Raw genomic sequence first — 27185 nt, 5'->3', positions numbered from 1 at the left:
CAAAACTGATCAAAATTTGGACTGGATAGATGACTCATCTGTTAAAGGCTAGGCTCACAACTAAAACAGACCAAATTTCACAATAATTAATATAACCACTTATAAATACTAATTAGCATCTTAAGAAATATGTCCAGCATGACATTGAGTTACAAAATCACAACACATAGGCTAAAAATCACTTTGTAATAATTTTGTTATTGTACTTTTGACAAAATTAAGAATAAACATTAGAAAGATTTTTTAACAAAATTACATAAATAGGAATATATTAAATGTGTCCTCTGATGATTTTGTTCAAACAGAGACTTCCAGCCTTCTGAATGAAAAATTCCCCATAATCATTCAAAAGGCATTCTTATAGGTAACAATAACTGTGTTTGTTACCGTCGAACAGGACAGTTAAAGAAAGCTGATGATCCTTTGGATTCTAGTTGCAAATTCATCTGAAGAGAGCCAGAGATCTGCATGGAGAAAAGGAAGCACTGAGAAAAATCGGGGGCAGTGGACAGCTGCTCATGGGGGGTGGAGTTAACCCACATACAGAATAGGATAGATAAACTCGGACAATATACCACATCTACAATTCTAATTTTCTTTTTAGAATGGACTTTTGTATTTTTAGTAAATGTGTGCTTTGTAAAGTCCTAGAGATTTTACCAACACAGCAATAATATATTCATATATGTGTGTATATGAATACATATATGAAGTTATGTATATATATATATATTATATGCATATATATATATTTACATTACCCAGTTTGGAGATTGGACTATTACATGTAAAGTGAATTATCATGAACTGGTTTTTAACTTCAACTTTTGAGTGCACATCCTCTGACAGTTACAAAGAAACAGGAATATGTATTTTGTGAATCATGGTAATTCTTTTCATTTCCTTCAAGGTGGTGGGACCACTCTGAGGGTGTAATTTGAGACAGGCTACTTTTTGTGTAGTCACTTGACTGAGGTGCAGCAGGAAATGTCAGGAATTATTCTTTAGTTAAATGTCTTTAAGAGATAAATGTAGTAAGTCTTTCATAAGCTTATATAGGATGGCAAACCTAGGACCATCCAACTGGGTGAGATGTGGGATGAGTACTCTTTATGTTGCAGCTAGATCCAAAATTCTTATTCAAATATCCTCAAACCTCTGAACTGTACCTGACTGTAAAAATAAGAATGTTTCAACAGGTTTCTGGGTTCAACATAAGTTCATATTTGGGACCATAAAACACAATAGATTGGCAAAAATTAAAGGAAGACATGAAAGCATGGTATTCTGATTGGCTTTTTTGTTGCTATGATAATAATACTTTGACCAAAAGAAACTCAGAAAGGAAAGGATTTATTTCAACTTATAATTCCAGCTCACTTCCATGACTGAGGGAATCCAGGGACAGAAGAAGAAAGCAGGAAGGAACACTGATCAATGATTCCACTTCAAGCCTTCTTTCATAGAGCAGGGTTAGGTGGCTACAAATGGTGCCACTGACAAAAGGAAGGTCCATTCCACCTCAGCCATTTCTCAGGACAGCCTGCCACAGTAGTGACCACAAGGCCAATTTGATGGAGGCACTTTCTCAACTGATACTCCTTCTTCCCTGGTTGTGTCAAGTTTACAATGAAAAAGTAACCAGAACACCTGGCATGGTGGCTTAGGGTGGTAATCCAAGTTACTTGGGAAGCTGAGGCAGTAGTGTTTCAAACTCAATGACAGCCTTGTCTATAGAAATCTATGTTGGTTCCAGGAATAAAACTATGTAACATTTGTCCCTAAAACAAAAATGTGAAGGAGTAGTCTAGAGTGAATTACTTGTCTGTCATGCAAATTTCAGTATAAAAATACTCATAAACAAAAATATCAGTAATGTGAAGCAAGACTTCACATGAATGTCTTTTAGAATGCCTATAATTGAGCTGAAAGACTAGAATAGGTATATTCATTTTATACTTTTTTTAAATAATGATTTAGGTTATGCTGAAAATTTTGATGTGTGATAATGGTCAAAGACTGGATGCTTTGGGGGTGCATGGATAGTATTTTTATCACTTGTATAGTCATTATCTCACTATAATGCTTTATAATGCTTTTATCAATTACCATTAGTCTTTAAAAGGAAATGTTATCCTTTAATTTGAATGGCTCAATAGTTCGGAGATGTCTTTACATTTAAAGAAAAAGAACTAATGTTTTGTGTTTGAAAGTGTTATATGACATTAGACTCACCCACAGAATAGACAATATTAATGTCAAGCAAAGGGGGCTCTGCTACCCATCACTTCAGGGATAGTCATGGCCATGGAACATCTGGAAGACTGAGCTCAAACTAACTTAAGTTTTTATTTCCTAAAGTCTACAGAAATGGAATTTCCATCCCTAGAACCATCAGTATGACTTGTATAGTCATGGGCTACTTAAAGTCTTGCTGTGGCTAAGGATGTACCTCAGTGGCACATAGCACTTGCCTAGCAAGTGGGAGCATTTCCAGCAACACAAACAAACTAATGTGATGAAAATATTCTGGCCAACAATGAATCGTGTGTAACAGTGGTCCCACAATATTACATAATTGAAGACACTGCAGCCTCTACAGTTGTCCTATTACAGCTTGCCTCATCACATGGGTCTGTTTCATGATGCATGTCTCAGAATGTCACTGTCATTAACTGAATCATGAATTGCCGAGTTCACTGCTATCACCATAGCCTGGAGGGTAATGATCAGAGGGAAACAATGGAAATTTGGCTCAATATGACTCAGTAGCTGGGGTTGATTGAAACTTCAAGAGTCTGACTGCGATTTGTTATTTCAGGCATATGTAAGCACAATGCAATTTGGAAAAAAGTTTCCCAACGAAAATTAACACCATGTACACAACAAAGATTAAGACATGACTACATAGAAACTCTTTGTAAAGTACAAGTGACATCTTCCAATAAAAACAGATTCTGTAGATTATCTAAGAAAATAAGCTCACGTTGAGGATCTGGAGGAGGATATCGTATGGCTTCAGTCATATGGTGCAAAAGCCAACAGCCTATTAACCACCTCCATTCCCAGCTTTCTGGATAAATACAGGTTATACATCTCGCTTTTTGAAGAGACAACACTGTGTTTAATTTATAATTCTCCTACTGCTTATCTGTGAGTGTGTGGACTTACATGTCTTGTACAATAAGTCCACCTATATGTCTACTCATTATATTTTATTTTTATAAATTAAATCTTATTTTAAGTGTTCCATATATGTACTCTATGTATGTTCAATTTATCACAACTAAATTTATTTTGTTAAACAAACATATTAGTGCACTTCAAGAATTAGCTTGCAAATAAAGTAATATTTTGGATATGGTCTATTCATTAACATTTTTTTTCTTATTTGATGTAATTATATTTATTCCCAGTATAGACATTGACTTACAGTTTAAAATTACATAATCCTTTATCTGTTATGCAGAACATATTTTTATTATATATAATATTGTGGGCTTTCACTCTTTGGGCATGTAATGCTATTAAATCTTTGTTCAGACAATAATACAACAAAAATCAAAAAAAACAAAGTGAAGGGATTTAATATAACAGGAATAGTTAGAATTTGTACTTTATTAAATATATATAAAACTTTTGAAAAGGATAGTTTAATTTTTCCAAATTAGTCATCACTAAGGACACTACTGTAAATTTAACTTTTTGGCTCTTATTAAAGGAATGTTGACACTTAAAGATGAATAATTTGGAAGCAAAAAAGAAGTATATGAGCTTTATTTTTTTATTATGATAACAAAATTAGTTCACTTTTCAAGAATTAGCAAAAGTAGTGACTAAGACTATAGGAAACATTTTAACATTTAATGATTAATGCTTCTTTTAAATGAGAGAATTCTGTGCAAAAAGAAGAGCAGAAGGAATTATTCAAATTTTCTTAAATAGATATTGAATGAGTGCAATATTGATGTCAATTATCAAACTGAAATGTTATTTAGTATCCAGGAATTACATCATAGAATTTCAGAATAAAAAATTGAATGAATGAATAGTGAGTAAAAGTTGAAGATTGATGGAACTTTTGTTTGTTTGAAAAAGAGTAAAATTACTGATTTATTGATTTTTAAGGAGTAAAGAATTATAGTCTAAGATGCGAGACGTGAATACTTAAAGTTAAATTAACAAATTGAAGTTAAAATAACAAATTTATGTAATGGAATGTGATCAACAAAAATAATGTGAGAAGATAAGGAAGAAGAAAAAGTAGAGTTTATGGGATAGGAGTGTTCAAAATTAAGTGAAGATTAGAATTAATTATATATGCAAGCAACTTAGAAATAACATCTTACAATAACCTAATAATACATTAAATATGAGCTAAATAATATTTAACTTAAATAACATGGTCTTGTCTTGTTTGCATATGAATATATACCTCTCAACATAGGCATAAGGAAAGATGAAAGTAACAAAATAAAAATGAACCAATAGTGTACTCTCATATGATGACAGAAATCATTATTGGAGACAAAGAAGAATGTTGAATAATGACAAGATTGTCATTCAAACCAGTAAAAATATTTCATCATCTCTTATATACATAAAAGTAAAGAAATTAAAAAAAAAACATAGAATTGGAAGACATGAGTTTAATCCTGAATGGGACCTAGATATATCTCACCACACCTCTGCCAGCAGATGAATTTGTGAGGTTATGAAAACATTTAAGCTGGAGAGTTAACTAACACTGGCTCCCACTTACATACTCACTTCTGTGAGCACAGAAGGCTTAGGTTCTTAGATCCACATGGGAAATTAACACAGAAATATGCAAATATTTCTCAGCATATAATTAGAAAGTATTTAAAGCTGAGCTATCCATACAATAGCCATGGCCATGCTTACATAAGATGCTCAAATTGTAGCTATTCATGCATAAACTTAATTAAAAGGAAAATAAACTGTAAAATAAGTCATTTTTTCAATCTTAGTAGCCATATTCACAGTTACATGTAAGCATCAGTAAAAATTCTTTTTGGTTTATAAAAATAAATCAATAAATGGCCAACATTGTGAAGCAGGTATCTTCTAATTCTGTAGCATATTTCTAAATAAAAATAGGACAAATATATTATCATTAAATATCCTCACAATTAAAAATTATAAGGAAAACATAACAAAATTTCCCTTATGAATAATTGATTTCTTCAAAGGTATTATTACAGAAAAAGAGATATTTTTAATATGCCACCCTACAGTCACAACTCTGACCCTTAATTGTTCCTGTTTGAAATTACAGGGATGGAAATGGAAAAGAGCCTGAGGAAAAGAAGGTCCACTGACAGGCCCAAAGTGGGATCCATCTCAAGGGGAGGACCCAAAGCCTGACACTGTTACTGAGGCTATGGAGTGCTCACAAAAAGGGACCTATCATGACTGCCCTCCGAAAGACCCAACAAGCAGCTGAAAGAATCAGATGCAGATATTTGCACCTGACCAATGGACAGAAGCATCTGACCCCTGTTGTTGAATTAGGGAAGGCTGAAAGAAGCTGAGGAGAAGGGCGATCCTGTAGGACCAGCAAACTCAACTAATCTGGACCTCCAAGATCTGTAAAAGATTGGACCACCAAACAGGCAGCATGCACCGGCTGATATGAGGCCCCCAACACACTCACAGTATATGATTGCAGGGTCTGTGTTCATTCAGAGATGATGCACTTAACCCTCAAGACACTGGAGGCCCCAGGTCAGGTGAAGTGGCAGTGGGGACATACACGTGGAGTCAGGTGGGTGGAGAGGAGGTATGGGATGTGGACCAATCAGAGAGTGGATCAGGGGAGGGATAAAATATGGAGTGTAAAAAAGTTAATTAATTAATTAAAAAAGAAAAAAGGAAAAGATATTTTGATATGAACATGTATTAAAAGAAATTAAAATCAGGAAGGCTAAATAAGTTGAAGTTCACAACAAATGAAGCAAAAAGCAGAAAGCAATAAACTACACAAAATTATAATCAAGAAAAATATTCCAACAGAAAAGTTCAATAAAGACCAAAGTCCCTTTCATTGAAAAGAGAAAAGAAAGCCTCCATTGGCAACAAAGGCTTGTAAGCCTCTGCTCCAAGAGACAAAATGACTGCTGACAGTTTGATGTCATTCTGTCCTGCATAGAGAGAGCTCATCTCAAACAAATCAAAGCAAAACCAAACAAAGGGTTTGGGGATTGTTCAGCAGGTAACACTGTTTGCTATCACACATAATAATCTCAGTTTGATCCCTGAATGTTAGGAGGGAGCCACCTTCTGTAAGTTGTCCTCAACTTTGTACAGGCTCCATGGAAGCATTTATGCATGCGCACACACAAACACACACACACACACATTAAAACAAAAAGATATAAGTAAATGATGTGTGAAAGAGAGTGAAAAAACCCAGAAGAAACAATAGACCCATGCACCTGAACAAAGGCCCCCAAAAAGTATTAAGGTGTAAATATTTTATGTCTATATTTTAAAAAAGTTTTATAAATTTTATAGACCTTAGATACTGAAACTATGTTAATAAAACTTTTCAGTGTATCTAGTGGATAAAAAGTCTTAGAACACATTTGCATGTATACACCCATATATATTCACAGAAGTATCTGTATATGTTTATATATATATACATGAAAATATATAATATTTTGTATTAATTATTTTATATTAAATATTTTATATTAATTATTTATATATAATATTACTTATTGACTAAAAGTGGGTGGCCCAAATGTACTACAGAAGCTGAAGTTGCAATCTACAACTGGCAATTCTACAAAGTCCTATGAAATTGCATTGAATCATAAGTTTAAAATGTAACAGTGCTTCTGCATAAAGCCTGCTGGGATATGTGTTAAAAATTAATATTATAAGGAGTATCTTGAGCAAAAAGACTCACATACAAATGTAGTATTTGCTACTTTTTGTGTGCTTACTATACTCCAATGATTGTTTTTGAAAGAAATGTGTCATTAGAAAAAAATAATATAATTCACTTTTAGGTATATACAGTCACAACTCTATTTTCAGGTTATGAAATGTAACATTACCTGGCAGACTTCCAATGCAGGTGTTTCAGTTGGTGAATTTACACTTACAAAGATACAGATGTAAAGTTGCACAGCTGTCTGCTGTGAGACCAGAAGCTGACATCATGGCACAGTTACAATCATCACAGAGAATCTCTGCTATCCTACAATGGCGCAAATACAAAATTCATTTCTATATGTATGCATATATTTGGCTAATCTACCAAGGGAGTGACTCCTAAAGTCATTGCAAACAAAGAGTCTTAACGGAAGTCATGAAAGTCAGCAATAGCATCCTCACTAATAATGTGGTAAGAGGTAACTGTTATAAAAGTCAAGCAGTCCATTCTCTAGAGTCACATGAGCAGACCATGAAGATCTGCATCATCAGACTATAATTCAGTTTTACTTATTGACAACATTCTTTTAAGGGTTTCTTTATGTATTTTTCTTGCCTATTGTACAATTCATAAAAACTTACTTTGGTTTGAAAATTGAGTCTTTTTTCCAGACCCAGGGCTGACCTCTGCTCTTCCGAAAGATTCCAGTCCATGAGACCAGTGAAAGAGATTGCAGAAAATCCTACCAGAGAACCAAGGAAATTTTAATCAGTATGAAGAGTTTCACTATTTTTAAAATGTGTGAGTGTATTCTGTCATAATATGGTTATTCTTGAATACAAATCATCTTATCAAAGAGAGAACACTTCTTACATTGCCAAAACATTCACATATGCATGTAATTTTGATCTAGAATGAACTTTTAAGTGTTTATAGTTACAAGTTGTATTTTTCTTATAGTATTTATGAATTTGGTGATTGATTTATGTAACTTAATATATAATCATGCTAACAACACACAAACATAACAGGATTTCAAAAAATTTTCCAGACAGAATAAGTGGAATTTTCTGGATACTGTGCTCAATCACCTTTTCTGTTGTTTCTCAAAGTTCAGTTTTAGAAGGAAGTTCATGGTTTGCTACTGAAAAAGTGATTTATATGACAGATAAAGATTGTTTTCTGGGTACTACATTATCCTATCTAGTTGATTTCTGCTGTTGTCTATCACTGTAGTGGTGGATTACCAACAATGATGAGGTAACATTAACGTTTCTCTTGGCAGCTGTAATACTTACAAGGGAAAACTCGAAAAGTAATAATAAAAGACAAAACTAAGTAGTTCTGAAGGCCTGAAACAAAAAGCTGAAAGGGCTTTTCTCCTGAAGATGAGGCATTGCAGAACAGCAAGACATCCTGTGTCCCTCATCCAATGAAAGGAAACAACCTTCCATGTTCCCTTCTAGGATCCAAGAATAGCAACTGGGTGCTGTGAGACCTCTCTTGTTCTAGTGTAAGAGAGATCTGCCAGGAGCATTGGGCAAGGCTGAAAACACTCAATGGGGGTAATTGGTCGTATGAAGTGCTTCTCCCACCTGCTGAAGGACAGCAGGGTGGGAGCTGGAGCAGGTGATTCCATGAGTACAAAAACCATGTAAGATGCATCTGTCCTTGAGGGTGTGGACACACTCTTCCCATCCAGAGTCATTGGGTGGAACGGATCTTAGAATGTTTTGCTTATATCACACAGCAGTGAAAATTATCAAACTACAGGGTCAGTGCAGTAAAGTGGATCAGTGATTTGCTTTAAAACCATGAAAGAGTTATAGCAGTGTTCTCAACCTTCCTTATTCTTTAATACAGTTCCTCATGTTGAAGTGACCCCCCAATCATAAAATTAATTTTTATAATTTATAACTGCAATTTTCTATTGGAATAAATCATAATGTACATATCTGTTTTGTGGTTTTTTTTTTTTATGTTTTTAGGTGGCCTCTGCAAAGGGGTCATTCTACTCCACAAAGGGTTGTAATCTACAGGTTGAGAACTGCTGAGGTATTCAATGTCTATGTAATAGTGCATATATCTTTCTGAACCCTGTCTTATAAAACTAAAAAGTATATGCAGCTAATTACAGCAAAAGTCAGAAAAATGGTTTGGGGCAGGAAGACATGATGATAGAATGCAGAGGGAAGAGACATGGAAGAAATCGAAATGTCCGCAGAGTAATCTGACTCTACCTAGTCACTTTCAGATGACATTAACTATGGTACATGTATTGATTTTTATATGGTAAAATCAAATTGTAAAATTAATTTCAGAATACATGTACAAGAATGGCTTTCATAAAATGAAATAAAATAATCCACTTGCAAATAAATATTTATTACACAAATACAAGTAAAACATTGTAAAATAAAAAAATGAAATATTATATAATGTTGTAAATGAAACATGTATAAGAATATGAGCTGGTTCTACAAACGTTGATAGGAAGAAAGGGTAAGCAATGATTGACACATGTCAGCTCTTACCTTCTCCTCTTCACTATCTATGTGAAACAGACTACAGTTTTTGGAAATGCAGGACACCAAACTGTCATTCCAAGATTTTCTCTCCATACCAATGAAATAGCAATTGTGAGAATATGATATCCACTCCTTTGGACAATGAGGACAAGTTTGTGCTGAAGATAGAGTGTAGTTTATATCTAGAGGCAACGTGAATGTAATAATGAAATTAATATGTATTTATAGGTTTCAACACTCATGTAGAATATATATCAATACACCCGAGAGGCTAGTCATTATAAAACAAAATATATACTCAAGTACACAAGCAAAAAAAGAGTTGCCTTCTGGCCCTGTGTTTATGTGTCTATCTGAAGCAAAAAATAAGTATTTATCCTACAGATTTTTTCAAAGTCATGGATAAGAAGCTTTATTCTAGAACAGTGGAATTCATTTTTGTCTTATTAGAATTTGTTCTTAATGTTTATTTATGAACATGTAGCATTCATATTTTTAGGTTGTTTTCTTCCTAAAAACCTTATATCTTTGCATAATAAGACACAAATTACACAATGTACAAATATCAGAACAAATATCAGAACTTTGACAAGCAAAATGTACCTCTGTGTGTTCTAGTCATTGAGGAATTGATCTGAGCCTTTGCTTCGGTATCTGAAGAGTTAAAATATTCTTATGAAATTAACACCCAAAATAATTGTAACAATTTGAGTTTCTTAATCTGAGGCTGTTGTACCATTTTGAATTAGGATACTGTGAAGTACAATTTTAATTGCTCTGCCCCCCCCCCAACCCATGTGAAAAACTTTGGAGAAAATTCCTTCAATGAAAGCCCAAATTTCAACATTTTTTACTGTGTAACCTATGACAAAACCACTTTCCAAACAGTTTTCACATCTCAGTAAAGAATCTCCAAGGCTCTAAACTATGTGTTTAAGTTAGGGAATCATTGAAAATTCAAAAGTAAACATTTATACAATTCCTCTGATAGTCATAATATTCTCAACATCATAACAACCATTCCACATTTAATACAAATACATACTTTAAACTAAACTGTCCTTGACATGAAGTTTTGAAAGGCACTTCCAGTCATTAAAATGGAAAGTTCCTTTATAGTCTTTTAAAAAAAAGCATGCTTACATGGTGTGGGAACTGTAGTAATTACAACCACAGCGACAATTAAGAAAAAACAGATGAGGCCCAGGGTACCAGCAATGAGTTTTTCTGGAGGAGATGGAAAACCTTCAGAGAGAAATGCAAGGGTTTATGAAGGTGGCTGTTCACATAAACTCTGATCCCAGGCTCCTCTCCATGCAGTGATCTGTTTGTAGGCAGTATTGTTTTACTTTTGGTGAACAGAGTGATCCAGAAAGTCTTACAACAGAATGAAATCTACGCTCCCAATTTGTAAAAGCATAGGTCAAGTGAGAACTCCGACCCTCCCAAAAAGGACCATTTCTACCTCTGCCCACACCACTTCATGGCCCTGGCATCGCAGTGCAGCGTCCACCCAGTGGCTCACCTTTGCAGCGGCAATTCCTGCATATCCAGGGATGCTCTTGAGAAGGATTTTGAAAGCTGAAGTCCGCATAGATGATTTCCTGCTCGATGACTGAAATGGAGCTGCGAGGACCCCTTGGTTTCCTGTGCTGGTTCCTTGAGTTCTTTGCCACCTTCAGTTCTGCATAGGTGACTCGTTCATTACTCATGCCTGCAGCTAGTGATGTGCTGGGGCAAAGGTACACAATCTGATGAGGACAAAGTGGGAGGAGTTTGGAACAATGGCACTCATTTTGCAGTTGGAAATTTAAACCTAATCTATTTTTCTTCCCTTGGACAATGAATACAAGTGCTGTGGTAACAACAACAACAACAACAACAACAACTTTTGGCAAAATATTTTTGATAAGGCAACAACTTAATGGGGAACAAAGATGTTGACAAACCAAAGAATTGTTTTATAAATTAAATTTAGTTTTCATAGGACTAACACCATGAAATAGGTAATGCTTACACCAAAGATCCCAACACTAATAGAAAATGAATGTTGAATTCATTTCAACTAACTTTTTAAAATTATTTTAAGAATTTCACATAATTTCTATCCCCCTCTCTTCCCTTCCAACCTGTTTCATTCCCTCCTCCCTCTCTGAAATTCATGATCTCCTCTTTAATTATCATTGCTATATTTTTATCTGTGCATGCACACATAGAAATCAGCTAAACTTTAGTAATAAATTAAAATCCAATAATGAGAAAATCTGACTTCCCTAAATAGGTAACCTAGGACGGTTGATACATATATATGTGTATAAAGCATGCATATTATTTTAATAGCTAATGTATTTATTAAAATATGTTTGATGTTGTAAAATTTATTTTATTTGGAATAATTGAGTTCAGAGAAATGACTAAAACTTAAAGGATATTGTACATTCTTGAAAATGCTATGTCAAAAAATCATGCCTAAAACAAATGATATTCAAAATATTTCAAAGACCATTTTAATTCCATTTTATTTAAAAAATTAGCCAACAAGTGAAACTATAACATGAAAAAATGATTCATAGTAGAATGATGATTCAAATTTTCCCAGAGTCCAAGGATGCCAAATTGAGTGTCATTTTAGTCACATAAAATACAATTGTAATAACTCAATATAATTTAACAATTCAATCAGTTAGCCCTGGAATAAGTGAGATCTAGAATTATTTCTGGTTTTAAAACTTGTGTGACCCTTGAGAAGTTAGTAATAGCCCTGTGCATTAATCTAAAATGAAAAAAAAAATCATGTAAGGCAATTAATACTCCCCTCTGGCATGCAGAGCTCTCAATAAATACTACCTATTTAAATCAATATTTTAATTTCCACTATCACTAGTGTTCTTCACCACTCAGTGAAAGAATCCTTTTAAGAATCTGTGCCCTCTGGGATAAATTGATATGGTTTCATCCAAAGAGCCACAGCACATAGATTTCAACAAGTAAAATTCACACTTCATCATCAGGTCCTCTGTAGTAGTAGGTTTAATTATATTCATAAAGGAACATAAATGCAAGAGGGTGACTAACTCTCCATAGACAACAAGGACAGAACTATGAGATGGTCCCCAGTGTGTTCCAGACGACGGGTAACTCTCCATAGACGATGACAGCACTTTGAGACGGTCCCCTGTGTGTTCCATGCACTTGGCTTTATCTGAGCTGTTTAAAGGCATCTATGTTCCAGTTTGTTCCTCTGCATCTGAACGGTGCCTCAGTTGCTCCACATGTAGCATTTGCAGTGTTCCCTTAACTGACTGAGAAGGTGGATAGACGGAAGCAGTGATAAGCTCCCTGTATTGGCAGAAAGCCAGGCTTCCTGCAGTGAGGTGTGGTTGTCACAGGCAGTCTGTGAGAGCCAAGCACCAAAGGGTTTGTCTGTGGCAGAAATCTAGGGCAGCAGTGACTGTGAACTTTGAAGGTTGCCCCATGAGCCTCAGAGTGAGTCAAGAGTGGAGAAGGAGATTTCTCACTAATGTGTCACTGAAAGTTGAACAGGAAATTCTCATACTCCGAGAAGCTGATTTTGAAATCAGTTTTTTCATCACACACCTTTACAGCATAGAATGCTTTGGGTTCTTGTGGAAGGTACAAAGTGTCTCTCAGTGTGTTTCACAGTGTGGTCTTTTCCACCTGTTTCCCTAAAATTGTATATGTATAAGATAAAGCCATTGGGGCTAGAAGAGTGGCCAGACGTGAAATTAATTGTCTTCTACAGCAATCATAATAATTATCCTGATAGAAGAGAAACTTAAGATCTGCAAGCCTTGATTTTACACTAGTATACTGGTTTGTTTTCTGTTCCCTTCCTCCCCCATCCTCTCTTCTTTCCTAATTTTACAAGAGCTTCAGCCTTAGACTTCTTGTGTCAAGTGAATATAACATTTTAACACACACACACACAATCTATATCTATATCCAACATTATAATGCACACAGAGACATATTTATTTAGAGAGATAGATAGATACTATATCTCAAATTTTAACTATACCATGATGGAAAAAATTTAAAATCATAGGAGTATTATAAATACATACATCTATAGTGCTATTTGTTACTGATATTCCTGAGAAGTGAGCATATTTTCAAACTCTTATGGCTGGCACAGAAGACACCACTGCACACTCATGTTTTCAAACTCCTATGTTTATGTTTGAGATCTTATAATTAATAATTTATTTAATTTTATGTGTGAAGGTGTTTCATTGTGTTTAGATGTTTCTTCATGTATGTCTCTGTACCATGTCTATGCTTAGTGTTCTTGGAGGGCAGAAAATGGCATTGGATCTCCTTAGACTGGAGCTATAGAAGAATGTGTACCATCATATGAGTCCTGGGGATTGAACATGAAATCTCTGGATGATGAGAGTGTGCTCTTAACAACTAAGATATGTTCCCAACATCCTTATGTTTTATTTCATAATTAAAAATAGTAATTTATAGGATTCTCTGACAAAACTGTCACTATCAGGAGGATTTAAATTAAATCACCTATTTTTGACATTACATAATCTTGGCATGGAAGCCTAAACACACTAACAAAATACTTACAAGGAAATAAGCAAATTCAGTTTTTAAAATGTAGGGATTGAATAAAAACTCAGTAGCATTTTAATTTAGAAATCAGAAACTAAAAAAAATAAGTGCCTTTAAAGAAGGACTAGGTAACACAGTTTTATTGGTTAAAAAGAAGAGGTTGGGAATACAGAAAAGTTAATGAGAGGGTTTGTGGCTGAATGTGCCATAGCTACACTGCCAAGAAGCAGCACAGTTCTGTCAAAACAAGCAAGCAAGCAAGAAAACAAACAAACAAACAAACAAACAAAAAACAAGCAAAACAAACAAAAACAAAAAACCAAGCCAGGCTCTATGAAGCCCCTACCTAACTCAAGGAACATTCTCACATTTTGAAGGGGTAATAATCAGCAGTTAACAGCCCTGGCTGCTTTTTCAGAGGACATGTGTTCAACACTTACATGACAAGTCAGAACCATCAGTAACTCCAGTTGGAAGTTGGGGTCTGGGGTGGAATCTGATTCTTTCTTCCAGCCTCCAAAGGCATTTACACATATAGTATACAGAACATGTAGCCAAACCACCCAGACACATAAACAAACAAACAAACAAACAAACAAACAAACACTACTGCTCTTCTCTCTAGTAAACCTTTCTTCTCTCTAGTAAACTTAGTAGAGTAAAGGGGAGTCTTAATTGTTAAAATGACAAAAGTAGGATAGCCTCAAAGGGACTCTCAATAAGGAATTGTCTATAATAGGTTTGTCTGTGAGCCTATCTAATTCCTGAATCTAGTGTTCTTAACTTGGAATTTTGCTTCACATTGGGCACCAGATTAACAGCACTTTCACAGAATTTCCAGTAACACAAATGATGATACAGAGTCTTATTAATATTTAAAGCTTAGGTCTTAGTTAGGGCATTCTCCCAACTATTCTATACCAACTAATTCTGGTCTACATCCTGCCCCTTGATCATTTCTACCTCTTTCTCCTCTCTGAATGTTGTTCCATCTCCAAGTCCTCTGACAAATCTCTCACAAATCTGACAAATCAGTCTTCTCCTAGCTTCCCTTTCTCTTTAGGGAAAAGTTCCACCTTCTACTTCCTCCCAAGAGATTGACTGTCAGCTCTTTATTAAAGTAAATCAGAGAATGCCTTAGCCAGGTAAGGGAGGAGCAAATATATATAAAATATGAGAATGGCGATGAGCCATTAACTCTCTGCTGGTACAGTATTAACAAATGAATATACAGAGACACACCTTTGCACACTGTGCCCCAATACCTACCAGTAATGGATCTGACATAAAAAACAAACACCATAGTCTACTAACTCAGTAGTGTTTTGCTGTCCTCTCTATGATGCTGTGATGTTGCTAGGGAAGTTCTGCCCACACCATGATGTCTGGATAGCTCAGCTACTGTAATCTGGAGTAAAACAGACTTTATTTGTTTAACCATTATGTAGTGTCAGGTATTTTGTTACAGTAACACAAAATAAAATGTTTCTTTTGACATATGAGATTCCAATCAGGAAGAAAAATATAATAAAATAAGAGCTGCATCTAAAGCCAGACTACTCATTAAGTGATGTTTATGGGTCTCTTCACGGCATTACTTTAGAATTAAAAAATAAACAAACATAAAGATCTGTGTCCCCATTGCAAACACTAGCAAGATTTTGCTGGAAGGTCCCAGATATAGCTGTCTCTTGTGAGACTATGCCGGGGCCTAGCAAACACAGAAGTGGATGTTCACAGTCAGCTATTGGATGGACCACAGAGCTCCCAATGGAGGAGTTAGAGAAAGTACCCAAGGAGCTAAAGGGATCTGCAACCCTATAGGTGGAACAACATTCTGAACTAACCAGTACCCCGGAGCTCTTGACTCTAGCTGCATATGTATCAAAAGATGGCCTAGTCGGCCATCACTGGAAAGAGAGGCCCATTGGACACACAGACTTTATATGCCCCAGTACAGGGGAACGCCAGGGCCAAAAAAATGGGAGTGGGTGGGTAGGGAAGTGGTGGGGAGGGTATGGGGGACTTTTGGGATAGCATTGGAAATGTAATTGAGGAAAATACGTAATAAAAAATATTAAAAAAAATCTGTGTCCAATAAAGTATTTAACAATTCTGGATTTCTAATGTGATAATTATGGGGTGTTGGAAAGAGTATCTACAGTTTTGTTCCTGGCATAGAAATGTGTTACAATCTCTATCCCAGTCATTGATACATTTATAACATTATTTGGTGCACAACCCTATATAACTTTAGCAATCTCTTTAACTAGGGAATCCATGTAGATAACAAATGTCCACAGTAATAATCAATGAATTTCAAGAAACAGATCCAGAGAGTGACACAATTCTTCTCTGTGTGTGCAGAACTAAGTACTTTATGGACATTTTGAGGGCAAAGAGCTAGGTAATTCTGTATGTTCAATTCTGACTTTTTTTTTTTTTTTTGGCTGTACATGGTGCTATGCACTGAAGTTATATCAGCTAGTAAAATACACAAATATTTCTCACTCTCACAGTGAAGATGATGGTAAACAAGCCAAGCCAGATGAGCTAAGGAGGCAATACACTGCCTAAAGAGCATAATTATATGGACTTTCATGAAGCTCCTTACAGTAGAATGAAGAACAGGTTTGTGATTCCACTGTTTTAAACAGGAAATGTAAGAGCAGTAATATTTGTACTATAACTTGAAACACGTGACTCATCATCTACGTGAGCTTATGAAATGAAACAGAATCTAGAAGAAAATAAAACATCTAGTGTAAAATGCTGGTGTGAGAAGATTGTAGTGGTTTGAATGAGGATGATTCCCTTGGATTCAGATGTTTGAATCCTTGGTCTCTGTTTAGTGGAACTGTTTGGGAAGTATTAGGAGGTGTAACCTCCTTAGATAAGGTCTGTCACTGGGGGTTGGCTTTGGAATATCTAAAGGCCACGTTATTCCTAGTTAGCTTCCTGCCTAATGCTTGTGGATCAGATGTAAGCTCTCAGCTACTGCTCCAGCACTATGCCTGCCTGCCTGCCTGCTGCCATGGTTCTTGCCAAGATGGCCAGAGATTCTAATCTCTTAGAAATGTGAGCCCCAAATAAAAATTTCTCCTTATAAGTTGCCTTGGTAATGGTGTTTTGTTGCAACAAAGAAAGACAAAGAGTTAGCGTGCTTGTAAGAACAGCCAAAAATGTTGTAGGCAAGTGAGTGATGCAGATGGCAATGCAAAACCAGACTAAGGAGGAGACTGAGAGACACAGATGACTTGTTTATTAATAAATCAATGGGGAATATTTAGTAGGGGCATTAAAATAGTTTCTTGTTTTAAGAAGACATTAGAATGTTTAGGGGTGGTGACCTTGGGAGTATTTTAGGCTGGAGTATAGGGAGTTCACTCAGGAGTTTTTATTTCATGAATATAGAATCATGTTTTCATTGCAATTTGATGCATTGGTGCTAGTGACATGGAGCTAAAATCCGGACATAGTTTGATAACATGAAAGAGAAGTTACACAGTTATAATTATTTTTATCCAGGTGCAGTAAAGATGTCATTACTATTGTCTCCGGTCAGGAATATCAAACCTTCCATCTTAGATGTGAGCTTGATGAGTTTATTGTGATCTATAGGGTTATTACATAGGCAACCGGATAAATGATTAGGAAGGTCTGATAAGGTGATTCAAATTTAGCATGCCTTGATGCTTTAGTGGTATTGATTGTGTTATCAGGTAAAAATACTATGAATGGTGTGACGATTGAGCAATGTTAGTTAGGTTTGACTTTTTGAACACCCACAGGAGTAAGATATTGTAGTGATGAGCATAACCTCAAATGATTTCCAAGTACGTTTAAGAGATGGAAGATAACCACAAGAACAGAGTTTACAGTGATAGGAAAAAAAATCAAATTTTGAAGGGGTAAATAACAAGCTAAAGACTGGAAACCTCAGCAATAATAATTTCTGTCAGTTGTTTTTCCTAATTATATCCATTTGATTATGTACATTGGGAAGTGAATTAGAATTTTGGAACACTTCCTCCTATCTATTCCATATGCATATGTTATGTATTATATACTTGGTCTATCATGCAATATTTGATTTCCTTAATTTTACTGCTCAGTCTCACAAAACATTAACTCTATATTTCATATGTAAGATCATAGGTTCATAGGGAAAACCTAATTAAAATAGCCACCCCAGGAGCCTTATCTGTTGAAAGTAAGACTAGCAGTATTGCATCATGCCCTTTGCATGTTGGTCTGAGTCATAGGAAATTGGAGATATTGTTATGTCTTGGTACGATGTGTTATACCATAGACTGGGTACATTTACTCATTTTCTGGACATTTCATAAACTTTAATAGTACTTTTGTCAAAGTTTCCTTAAATCACATGTTAATGTCATGTGCCAGTTCACCTCCAAAAGTCATCACGATCTGAACTACCCCTCAGAAAAATCTTTGAAAGCAAAAATACAAACTCTGTTTAATCAAACATAAATGTAGGTATTATAAATGTAGGTATTATAATATATATTATAAATGTAGGTATACCTTATAATGTATATGGCATTATAAGGTATAAGATATTATAAATGTAGGTATACCTTATAAGGCATTGTGAAAGCAAGTACAATTTGTGTAAGTTTAAAGTAAAGTGGTATAGAGTAAACAATCCCAAGGAAATAAAGAGAAGAAAAATAAGAAAGGAACAGAATAAAGCGAGATCAAAACTCAGTGGGAAAAACATTATATCCCATATTTCCACATTCAACATCTGGCCTTTGGTCTTATGATATGGAGCTCACTTGACTTGGTAGCCTCATCCATTGATGGTGCCATCCACTGTTGGGTGGACTTTTCATGCTACCTACCATTTCCTCAGCAAATGTTTCACATTCTTGGTATTTCTAACTTCTTGGAGTCTCCACTGTGTGTTCAGCTTCACTCTCACATCTTCATTTTTCAGTCTCTTGTGGGATGCCTGTGTAAATCTTGATCTTGTTATACTTTGTCTGAAAGTACTTTGAAACTTAGTTGTAAGCCTCCATGACCCTGTAACTGTTTCATTCTGTACAGCTGTCACACCAGCATCACTATATGATAACAAACTCCAGTGACAGTTCAAGCAATAGATAGTCCCACTATGACTAAAGGTACACTGGTGTCTATGTGTGTGGATTACTTTACTTAGACAAGGATTTTGCTAAAGAGCTCATCACAAGGCAGACATGCTAGAACTCTCCTCTCAAAGGGGTCTTTCAAATGAGCCAATACCTTTATAGCTTTGAGCCTATGATGGGTAGGATCCAGCTGCACTCAAGGACATTTCCTATAGTTTTTATGCAAAATTCTTATTTTTTAATGGCATCACTCCATCTAGAAACTATGCCTTACTCCCTGCTTTGCATAGACTGTTGTGAATGTTTTTAATTAAAAATATTCTTCTTTCATATATTAAACCTTGACAGCAGTTTCATCTTCCTTACGCCTTCCCTCTCCTCCAGGACCACTCTTTCCTTCCCCAAGAGAAGAGAAGGCCTCCTGGGGACATCAACCTGACATGGCATAAGAAAGTACAATAAGACTAGATAGATACATAGCATCATATCAAGGAAGTGGACAATGAAGCCCAGTTGGGTGTCAGGGTCCCATACATAGACCAAAGAGTAAGCCCCTACTCCCACTGTTCTGATTTTCACAAGAACACCAACATGTTCACCCATAATATATATACAGAGGACCTATTTCAAACTCCTACACTATCCATGATCTGTTCAAGTTCTCATGAGTCCAGGTTAGTTGACTCTGTGGTCTGTGTTCTCATGGTATGACCTTGATCCCTCTGGTTTTTCCCATCCTCCCTCCTCCTCAGTAGAACTTCTTGAGTTCCACTCAATGTTTGCCGTTGGGACTCTGTATCTGTTTCCATGTGTTACTGGATGAAGTCTTTCTTTTCTCTTTGATGATGATTCTGCTTAAGGCTCTGGTCCCAGAACACTCTTCAGGCAGGACAATCTGTAGGTAGAAGGCTCTGTGGCTGTGCTGGTGTCCCAACCCCTTCACTTGAGTGAGACCCTGCCTAGCAACAGAAGATGGCCAGCATAGACAATGCTACCACTATGAAACCCCACCAGGGCCGCCCCTACAGACTCCATTGGGTTCTCCATTGCACTGCATTTCCACCTTGCCCCCAAATGCTCCCTAATTCAAGTAATTTCTCCCAGTATTTTCTCCCTCCATCCTCCATATAATCCCTCCTATTCCCAATCCCTCTCTCTGCAGTCCACTTGGGAAATCTATTTCCCCTTCCCCAGGAGATCCTCATGTTCCCATTCCCCCAACTCCTTGTTACTTAGCCTCTGTGGATCAGTGGATTGTAACATGATTATATTTTATCATATCTAATATCCACTTATAAGTGAGTATATACTGTGCTTGTCTTTCTGAATCTGGGTTACTTCACTCAGAATGATTTTTTTCTGGTTCCATGTGTGAATGTGTGTATGTCCATTTGCTTACAAATTCCATGATGTTATTTTTTTTATCAATTATTATTATTGGAATTCAACAAATTAAAGTTTATTAATGTGGAAAACTAAACATTTTCCAGTAAATATCATTTATTTTCATGCAGTATACCAGAATAATGACATTCATGTAGAAGAAGAAACTGACCTTTTAATGGTTCGATTTATAAGACATCAGAGGAAAGTACTGCAGACAACAATGCTTAGGATATGCTTAGGATATTCATACTTTAGTATGAATAAAATCCCTAAGAATTGGGTAGGACTTAACAATACTTTTTGCTGTACGTATACCTTTCAGTAGCTAGAACCTACACTAAGTTCCAGAAAAGGTAATTGTGAGATACAGCCCTTTAGAAAATGGTGGCATTATGGTTAAATGGGGAGACTGTTGGGATTTCCTCATCTAAACATGGGGCTCTGTTTAGAAACTTGCTAAGGCACACTGTGTTGGAGGACTGCTTAGTATATGAACCCAGTCATATCTCTGTATACTTTGATAGGCCTGCTTGGCTTGAGAGGATGTTATACTGCATTATGCCATACAAGGCCAAGACCTAGTTTATGGAAGAGTTTAACTGTCCAGGTGTGAACAGTTCCACTTCTGACTGAGCAGAACTCTGCCATGTAGCCCAGGCTACCTCAGACTCCCAAGTGCTGGGATTATAGGTTTGCATTTCCATATCCAGCTATGTGGCTTTTTCAAGTTTAACAAACCTGATTTAAAGTTTCTAAAATTGTTGACTAGTAAAAGATTTTAAATGTAGCAATGAAACGCAATTTTGCATCCTCTGGTCCAGTCATTTGAAGTCCACTGTGTCTAGAAAGAATACATGCATCATTCAGTTTTGGTGACAGACTTCTGGTAGTGAAATATAGTTGGTGTTACCCATATATTTAAAACCAACATGATCACAAAATGTATAAGAATTGTAAAGTCATTGGTGTTCATTAAAATTGTTATTATTCTTGTTGCATAGGTGTAGGTAGAGAGGCCTCAGGTCAGTGTGCTTACAGCTGCAGAATCTTGTGCCTTCCACAAATACTGGAGCTGATCAATCTTATTGACTGTACTAATGACTGTGCATAAGTTCATGGCCAAGTCACCAATCCATTTCTGCAGGCTAAGCATGAACCAAGAAGACACAAATATGGTCATGTAGGACAAGGCTTGCTTCACATTCCAGTTGAAATGAAAGATGAAGAGCAGAAGGACAATGTCTTCTGCGATAAGAATGGGGTATCCCAGGTAGGTGTGTAGTGGGTTCCCATAGTAATACTGGTAACGACGGAAGACCAGGAACCCTGCCAGTTCCAAAAGTAAACTAGGAATTCTGAGCCCTGCATGCTGTTCCAGGGACAGATAGATCTGCAGCAGCTTGAGTGCAGCACACATGCCCAGTATATTCCAGTTGAAGAACCATAGCAGCCTGTCTTCCATTCTGCAGGTGTGCTGAGCCAGGGGGCTTCCAGATCTTATAGGTGAGAACCCCCACCTTTTATTATTTTATTTATTTACCTTCTGGTCATTACCCTCTTCTCACTTCCCCCTTCCCACAGATCCTCATCACATTCGTCTTGCCTCTATGAATGTGTTCCCCTCTTCAGGCCCCCTCTTCCCTGGGGCTTCAAGTTTCTTGAGTATTAAGAGTATCTTCTCCCACTAAGGTCTGACCAGAAAGACCTCTGCTATATTTGTGCCAGAGCCTTGGACTGGATCCTATATGCTCATGGTTGGTGGCTCAGTCTCTGGGAGCTCCCTGGGGTATGGGTAAGTTGAGACTTCTGGTCTTCCTATGGATTTCATTATTTTTAATAGCTGAGTAATACTCCATTGTGTAAATGTTCCACTTCTTCTTTATCCATTCTTCTGTTGAGGGACATCTAGGTTATTTCCAGTTCCCAGCTAGTATCAATAAAGCTGCTATGATCATAGTTGAGCAAGTGTCCTTGTGATAGGATGGGGCATCCTTTGGGTATAAATAAGTTCAGGAATGCTATAGACGTGTCTTGAGGTTAATCAATTCCCAAGTTACTGAGCAATTGGCATATTGATTTCCAAAGTGGACCGATAAGTTTGCACTCCAACTAGCAGTAGAAGAGCATTTCTCTTGCTTCACATCCTAGCCAGCAGGACCCATGAGCTGCCACTTGTGTTTTTGGTTTTAGCCATTCTGCCAGGTGTGAGCAAAGTCTTAAAGCTGTTTAGATTTGTACTTCTCTGATGGCTAAAGATGTTGAACATTTCTTTAAGTAATTTTTGGTCATTTGAGATTCCTCTGTTGAGAATTCTCTGCTCTGTACCCATTTTTTAAAAATTGGTTTACTTAAACTTGTTGATATCTAGTTTCTTGAGTTGTCTATATATTTTGGATATTAGCTCTCTGTCAGAGACTTAAAATTGGAGAGGCTATGTTTGATCAACAGAGCCTTAGTAAATAGGAAAGCTATGTCTGACTTAAAAATGGTTCTGGGAAAGACTGTATCAGGAATTGATCAGGGAGGACATGATCAGTACAATGAACATGTCTCTGTCTGCAATTTAAAATTATTATGACAGAGGAGTACTATTTGATGATTGGATTTATACCCACAAATATTTAATCTGTCTCTCACCTTTCATAACTATGTAACCATATTTTCTAGCAGCTGGGTATATGCTCATGTGTACAGGTCATGCCTGGCTAAACATTTATTTTGGCTTGCTGAAATTGTGCTCTGTAGTGCAAAATAAGGTTAGGGGTAGTGATCAACTCAGCAGGAGGGGTAAGGATCAAGGAAAACTCTTGGGGGCTTTTATAATGGTGGAGATTTTTAAATGCTGATGTTATAATTTCTTTTAACAAAATAGCCAATGATGCCACACTCAGTTGAGCAGGATTGAGATTGTATAAATAAAGATGAGCTCTTCAGGGACATTGGTTTGAAGGTCAACAGGTGGTCAGTGTCTTCACTTTTCATGAATGTCCCTTCCCCATCTCAGGCTCTGAAACTTGCTATTGGGGCTGGTCTTTGATGGGTAAACATGTTTCCTGGGATCTTGAGCTGGGATTCTTCTCCACCTTGCTGCATCTCTGGTCTTTAGTATTGTTGGTCTTTGGTGGTGCCATATTGCCACAGCTGTTGTTGATCATGTTCTTACACTGGCACTTAATGATGTGGGTTTGGGATGATTATAATGATTATTCTAGGTGCTGATTTCTGAGATTGTGTTTGTTAGATGGGTATTTTATTTCTTTAGTTTATGTTATCTTTGGTATTCTTGGCTTTATGGCCTGGAATCTGGCAGCCTGCTTGATTTCAGATTTACTAGGAAGTCTCTAATCAGATTGGGGGCTTGGCTTCTGATAGCTGAGTCACTGAGGTTTGCCAAAATTGGAGGCAAGGACCCTCCTACAAGGTAGGTGGTAGGGTAAAAGTAGGAGGCCTTCGAATGGGTATTGGGGAACCTAGTCTAGGAAGTAGCAGGGGCTCCTTTGGACTGGTTTGATCTGCACCTAAACAGATGGAATTAGCCTCACTTGTGTGAATTTTCTTTTAAGTTTTTTCTATTCTTTACTGAATGCAGAAATGAGAGAGATGTGGGGTCATGGGAATTTCCACCTAAATTTTCAAAGGAAGGCTTTTGAGGCTATCCACTATGCATTACGGGAAGATCCCTGCAGACATCCTATTCCAAAATAACACCCAAGTCATAATTCAGCTCATAGTGATGCAAGACATGTAGTCTTTAATGTATTGTCCATTTGTGGTGAGTGAAGAAGTTATGATGTGTTTATTATTTTCTGAACTTAAATGTGCTAGAGATTGGTTTTATTTTTGTGTTTATTTTGTCTACATTGGGTGCAAAGAGAATATCTTACATATGTATAGATATGGCACCTGCCAATAAAAAAAATGATAGTCTATAGCTTAGGCATGGAACATTCAAGAGGCAGAAAGAATTCTGGAATAGTTCTAGGCAGGAGATTCATTCAGGAAGATGTGACAAGACAGATGCATGAAGGTACCTGGACACAAGTAACAGGCCATATGTCAGACTGTAGATTAGAATAAATGGGTTAATTTAAATTATGTTCTAGTAAGAGAAGAGTCTAGTTATACAGTCAAGGTATTTATAAATATATTTTGAGTTTGAGTCTTTTTTTCTGGAAGCATAGGGCTGAGAGGAAGAACCAGGCCCAACTTCTACATTAGGAATTTTGATTTCCATAAAGAGTTCCTAAATATATCTGGACATATGCAAAAGCCCTGGCATATACAGGTGTTGTGTGACACTATAACTAAGGAGATGTGAAAAAGTATATGCTCACTCCAGATAGTAAGGTGATAAAAGACCAAAGTACAGATATCACTAAATTCCAATTTGGTGAATGAGTTTATTTGGGTTACTTGTTGGAACAGAAATTACTCAAAGCTGGATCACCAAAGATTTCCTCAGTGTGGGTGGCAGTGCACATAAGCCAGAAACCGGAAGCACACTGAAAAGCCTGAAGGAAGTTCAACAGCCTGAAGAGTGCCCTTTCCAGGTGACTCATTTGGTCTGAGAATGATTCTCAGCACTCCTCTACTTACATACTATTGCAGGAAAGATAGATTGTGTGATAGTTTCAGGGACTTCCTGAAGTTATTTTGATTTGTTTCCTTCCTATATTAATGAGCTTCCCAGCAAAACAGATGTTTCAATCTCAGAAGACATTGTTACACAATAACAGGAAAGGTTCTAGAGATGGATGGAAATAGAGATGGTAGCTGTAGGAGAAAAAGAGAGAAGAAATGAAGGAAAGAATGAAGAAAAGAGCGGAAGAGAAAGAAGAGGAAAAAGAAAGTAGAAAAGAGGGAGATAGAGGGAGGAGAGATTATTAAGGTGGCAAGCCTTCCTTTCTAGAAGAACCATGGAATTTATTTTCCAGATTTCACTGCAGAACCTGTGGACATGAGAGAGTCACTGAGACTGAGCACCCTTGAGCTTTGATTCTCATTCTTGGTGGTATCAGCTCTGTGTCAAGCTTCAGTTATTGTTCGTTTTTTCAGTGCATTGCTTTAGTCTGCTTGGTGTGTCTTAGTCAGGGTTTATATTCCTGCACAAACATCATGACCAAGAAGCCAGTTGGGGAGGAAAGGGTTTATTCAGCTTACACTTCCATACTGCTATTCATCACCAAGGAAGTCAGGACTGGAAATCAAGCAGGTCAGGAAGCAGGAGCTGATGCAGAGGCCATGGAGGGATGTACTTTACTGGCTTACCTCCCCTGGCTTGCTCAGCCTGCTCTCTTATAGAACCCAAGACTACCAGCCCAGAGATGGTCACACCCACAAGGGGCCTTTCCCTCTTGATCACTAATTCAGAAAATGCCTTACAGCTGGATCTCATGGAGGCATCTCCCCAACTAAAGCTCCTTTCTCTGTGATAATTCCAGCCTGTGTCAAGTTGACACCCCAAACCAGCCAGTACATGGTGTAACAGAACACTGTAATCTGGATGACTTGTAAAGACAAATGAAAAAAAAATTGAAAGACAAATGAAAAAACCTCTGAAGAGGTTTTAAAATTTACTAATTCTGATAAAATATCTATATTATTGTTCTATTGACCATAACAGTTATGTTTGGATGTATTACATGTAGAGTCATCATCTTTATTTTTATTATTAGTTTTTCCTTATATAGTCATCACCAGCATCACCATTGTTATTTTATGTGTATGGGCCTTTGGCTCTGTCTTTACCATGTGTATGCCCTCTGAAAACAGAGAGAACATCAGATTCACTGGAACTGGAGTTACAAATGATTATGAGCTACTCTGATGCACTGAAAAGTAAATCTGAGTCCTCTAGAAGAACAGCCAGGGCTATCAGACATGGAGCCTTTGCTCCAACCCAACAGTCATCATCTCTAAATGTCAGCAGTATGACAATAGAGCTCATAGCTGTGGTTTTCCTCTCTGAAGTTCCTCTTCATAGTTTTACAGCTTATTGTATTTTAACCCAAATAATAATTTCCAGAACCGCATTTGGAGAACTGTTCACTATTGTTTCTTCAAAGATTTGAAATATAAGAATTTGAAATGTTCAGTTTGGGACTTTTAGCACAAGAATTCTGTTTTCCCATGATGGTTTTTGTTCCTTTCTTGGCTCTCTCATCTGTTCTCTCATCACCATGTCACCTTTCAAATGGCTGAAAGTGCAGTATTAGCTGCTTTCCAGAAAAGGCAATGCCTTACAATTGTGGCCAGACTGAGTTTCTGTTTCAAAAGTTGATTTACTTGGTATTTTTTTTTATTGTAATAGTCCATACAAGAAAGATACAAACCTTCCTTTAAAAAAGCTAAGTGGAAATATATGAGTCCTTTATTAGCTGTTGACCAAGAGCAAGTTCATGTCTCAACATCTCGATGCTGAAACTCAAGGGCACAGTATTTTTAAAGGCAAAACCTACAAAGACCATAATTTATATCAAGGTTAGACAAGGATCAAAGTAACCTTGAAACAATAATTTTTAGTAGAACATTCTAATAATTTTAGACACAGCATGACAATTTTTGAGTCATATCATCTCCATTTATTTAGCTTATGTTAAATTGGTATAAATATTTGTTATTCTGGTTAAAACATCTGGAACATGGGAATTTAATTGTGTTTCT

The 27185-nt window shown here is 36.5% G+C and overlaps 1 protein-coding gene and 1 pseudogene across 1 annotated transcript; both read right to left on the bottom strand.

The window, feature by feature from the left end:
- Nucleotides 1-404: 404 nt before the first annotated feature.
- Nucleotides 405-11147, bottom strand: LOC110296690 (NKG2-A/NKG2-B type II integral membrane protein-like). Its single transcript, XM_021165424.2, has 7 exons — nt 10961-11147; nt 10579-10680; nt 10039-10089; nt 9442-9617; nt 7549-7649; nt 7089-7231; nt 405-464 (listed from the first exon to the last, which is right to left on the bottom strand). The coding sequence occupies exons 1-6, from the start codon at nt 11145-11147 to the stop codon at nt 7114-7116; spliced, it is 735 nt and encodes a 244-aa protein (XP_021021083.1). The 3' UTR covers nt 405-464; nt 7089-7113.
- Nucleotides 11148-21381: 10234 nt separating this feature from the next.
- On the bottom strand, nt 21382-21984 carry LOC110297121 (solute carrier family 66 member 3 pseudogene; annotated as a pseudogene).
- Nucleotides 21985-27185: the final 5201 nt, after the last annotated feature.

Source organism: Mus caroli, unplaced genomic scaffold (assembly GCF_978045245.1).
Source record: "Mus caroli unplaced genomic scaffold, Mus_caroli_1 scaffold_7, whole genome shotgun sequence".
In the NCBI taxonomy this organism is placed as follows: domain Eukaryota; kingdom Metazoa; phylum Chordata; class Mammalia; order Rodentia; family Muridae; genus Mus; species Mus caroli.
This window is presented reverse-complemented; position numbering and strand designations above follow the sequence as displayed.

Coding starts and splice junctions, on each gene's coding strand:
- LOC110296690 (XM_021165424.2), bottom strand. CDS start 11,147: ATGAGTAATGAACGAGTCACCTATGCAGAACTGAAGGTGGCAAAGAAC. Junction 7,650..9,441: donor TAGATAGTGAAGAGGAGAAG/GTAAGAGCTGAC, acceptor GTTCTCTGGTAG/GATTTTCTGCAATCTCTTTC. Junction 7,232..7,548: donor GACTCAATTTTCAAACCAAA/GTAAGTTTTTAT, acceptor GCGCCATTGTAG/GATAGCAGAGATTCTCTGTG.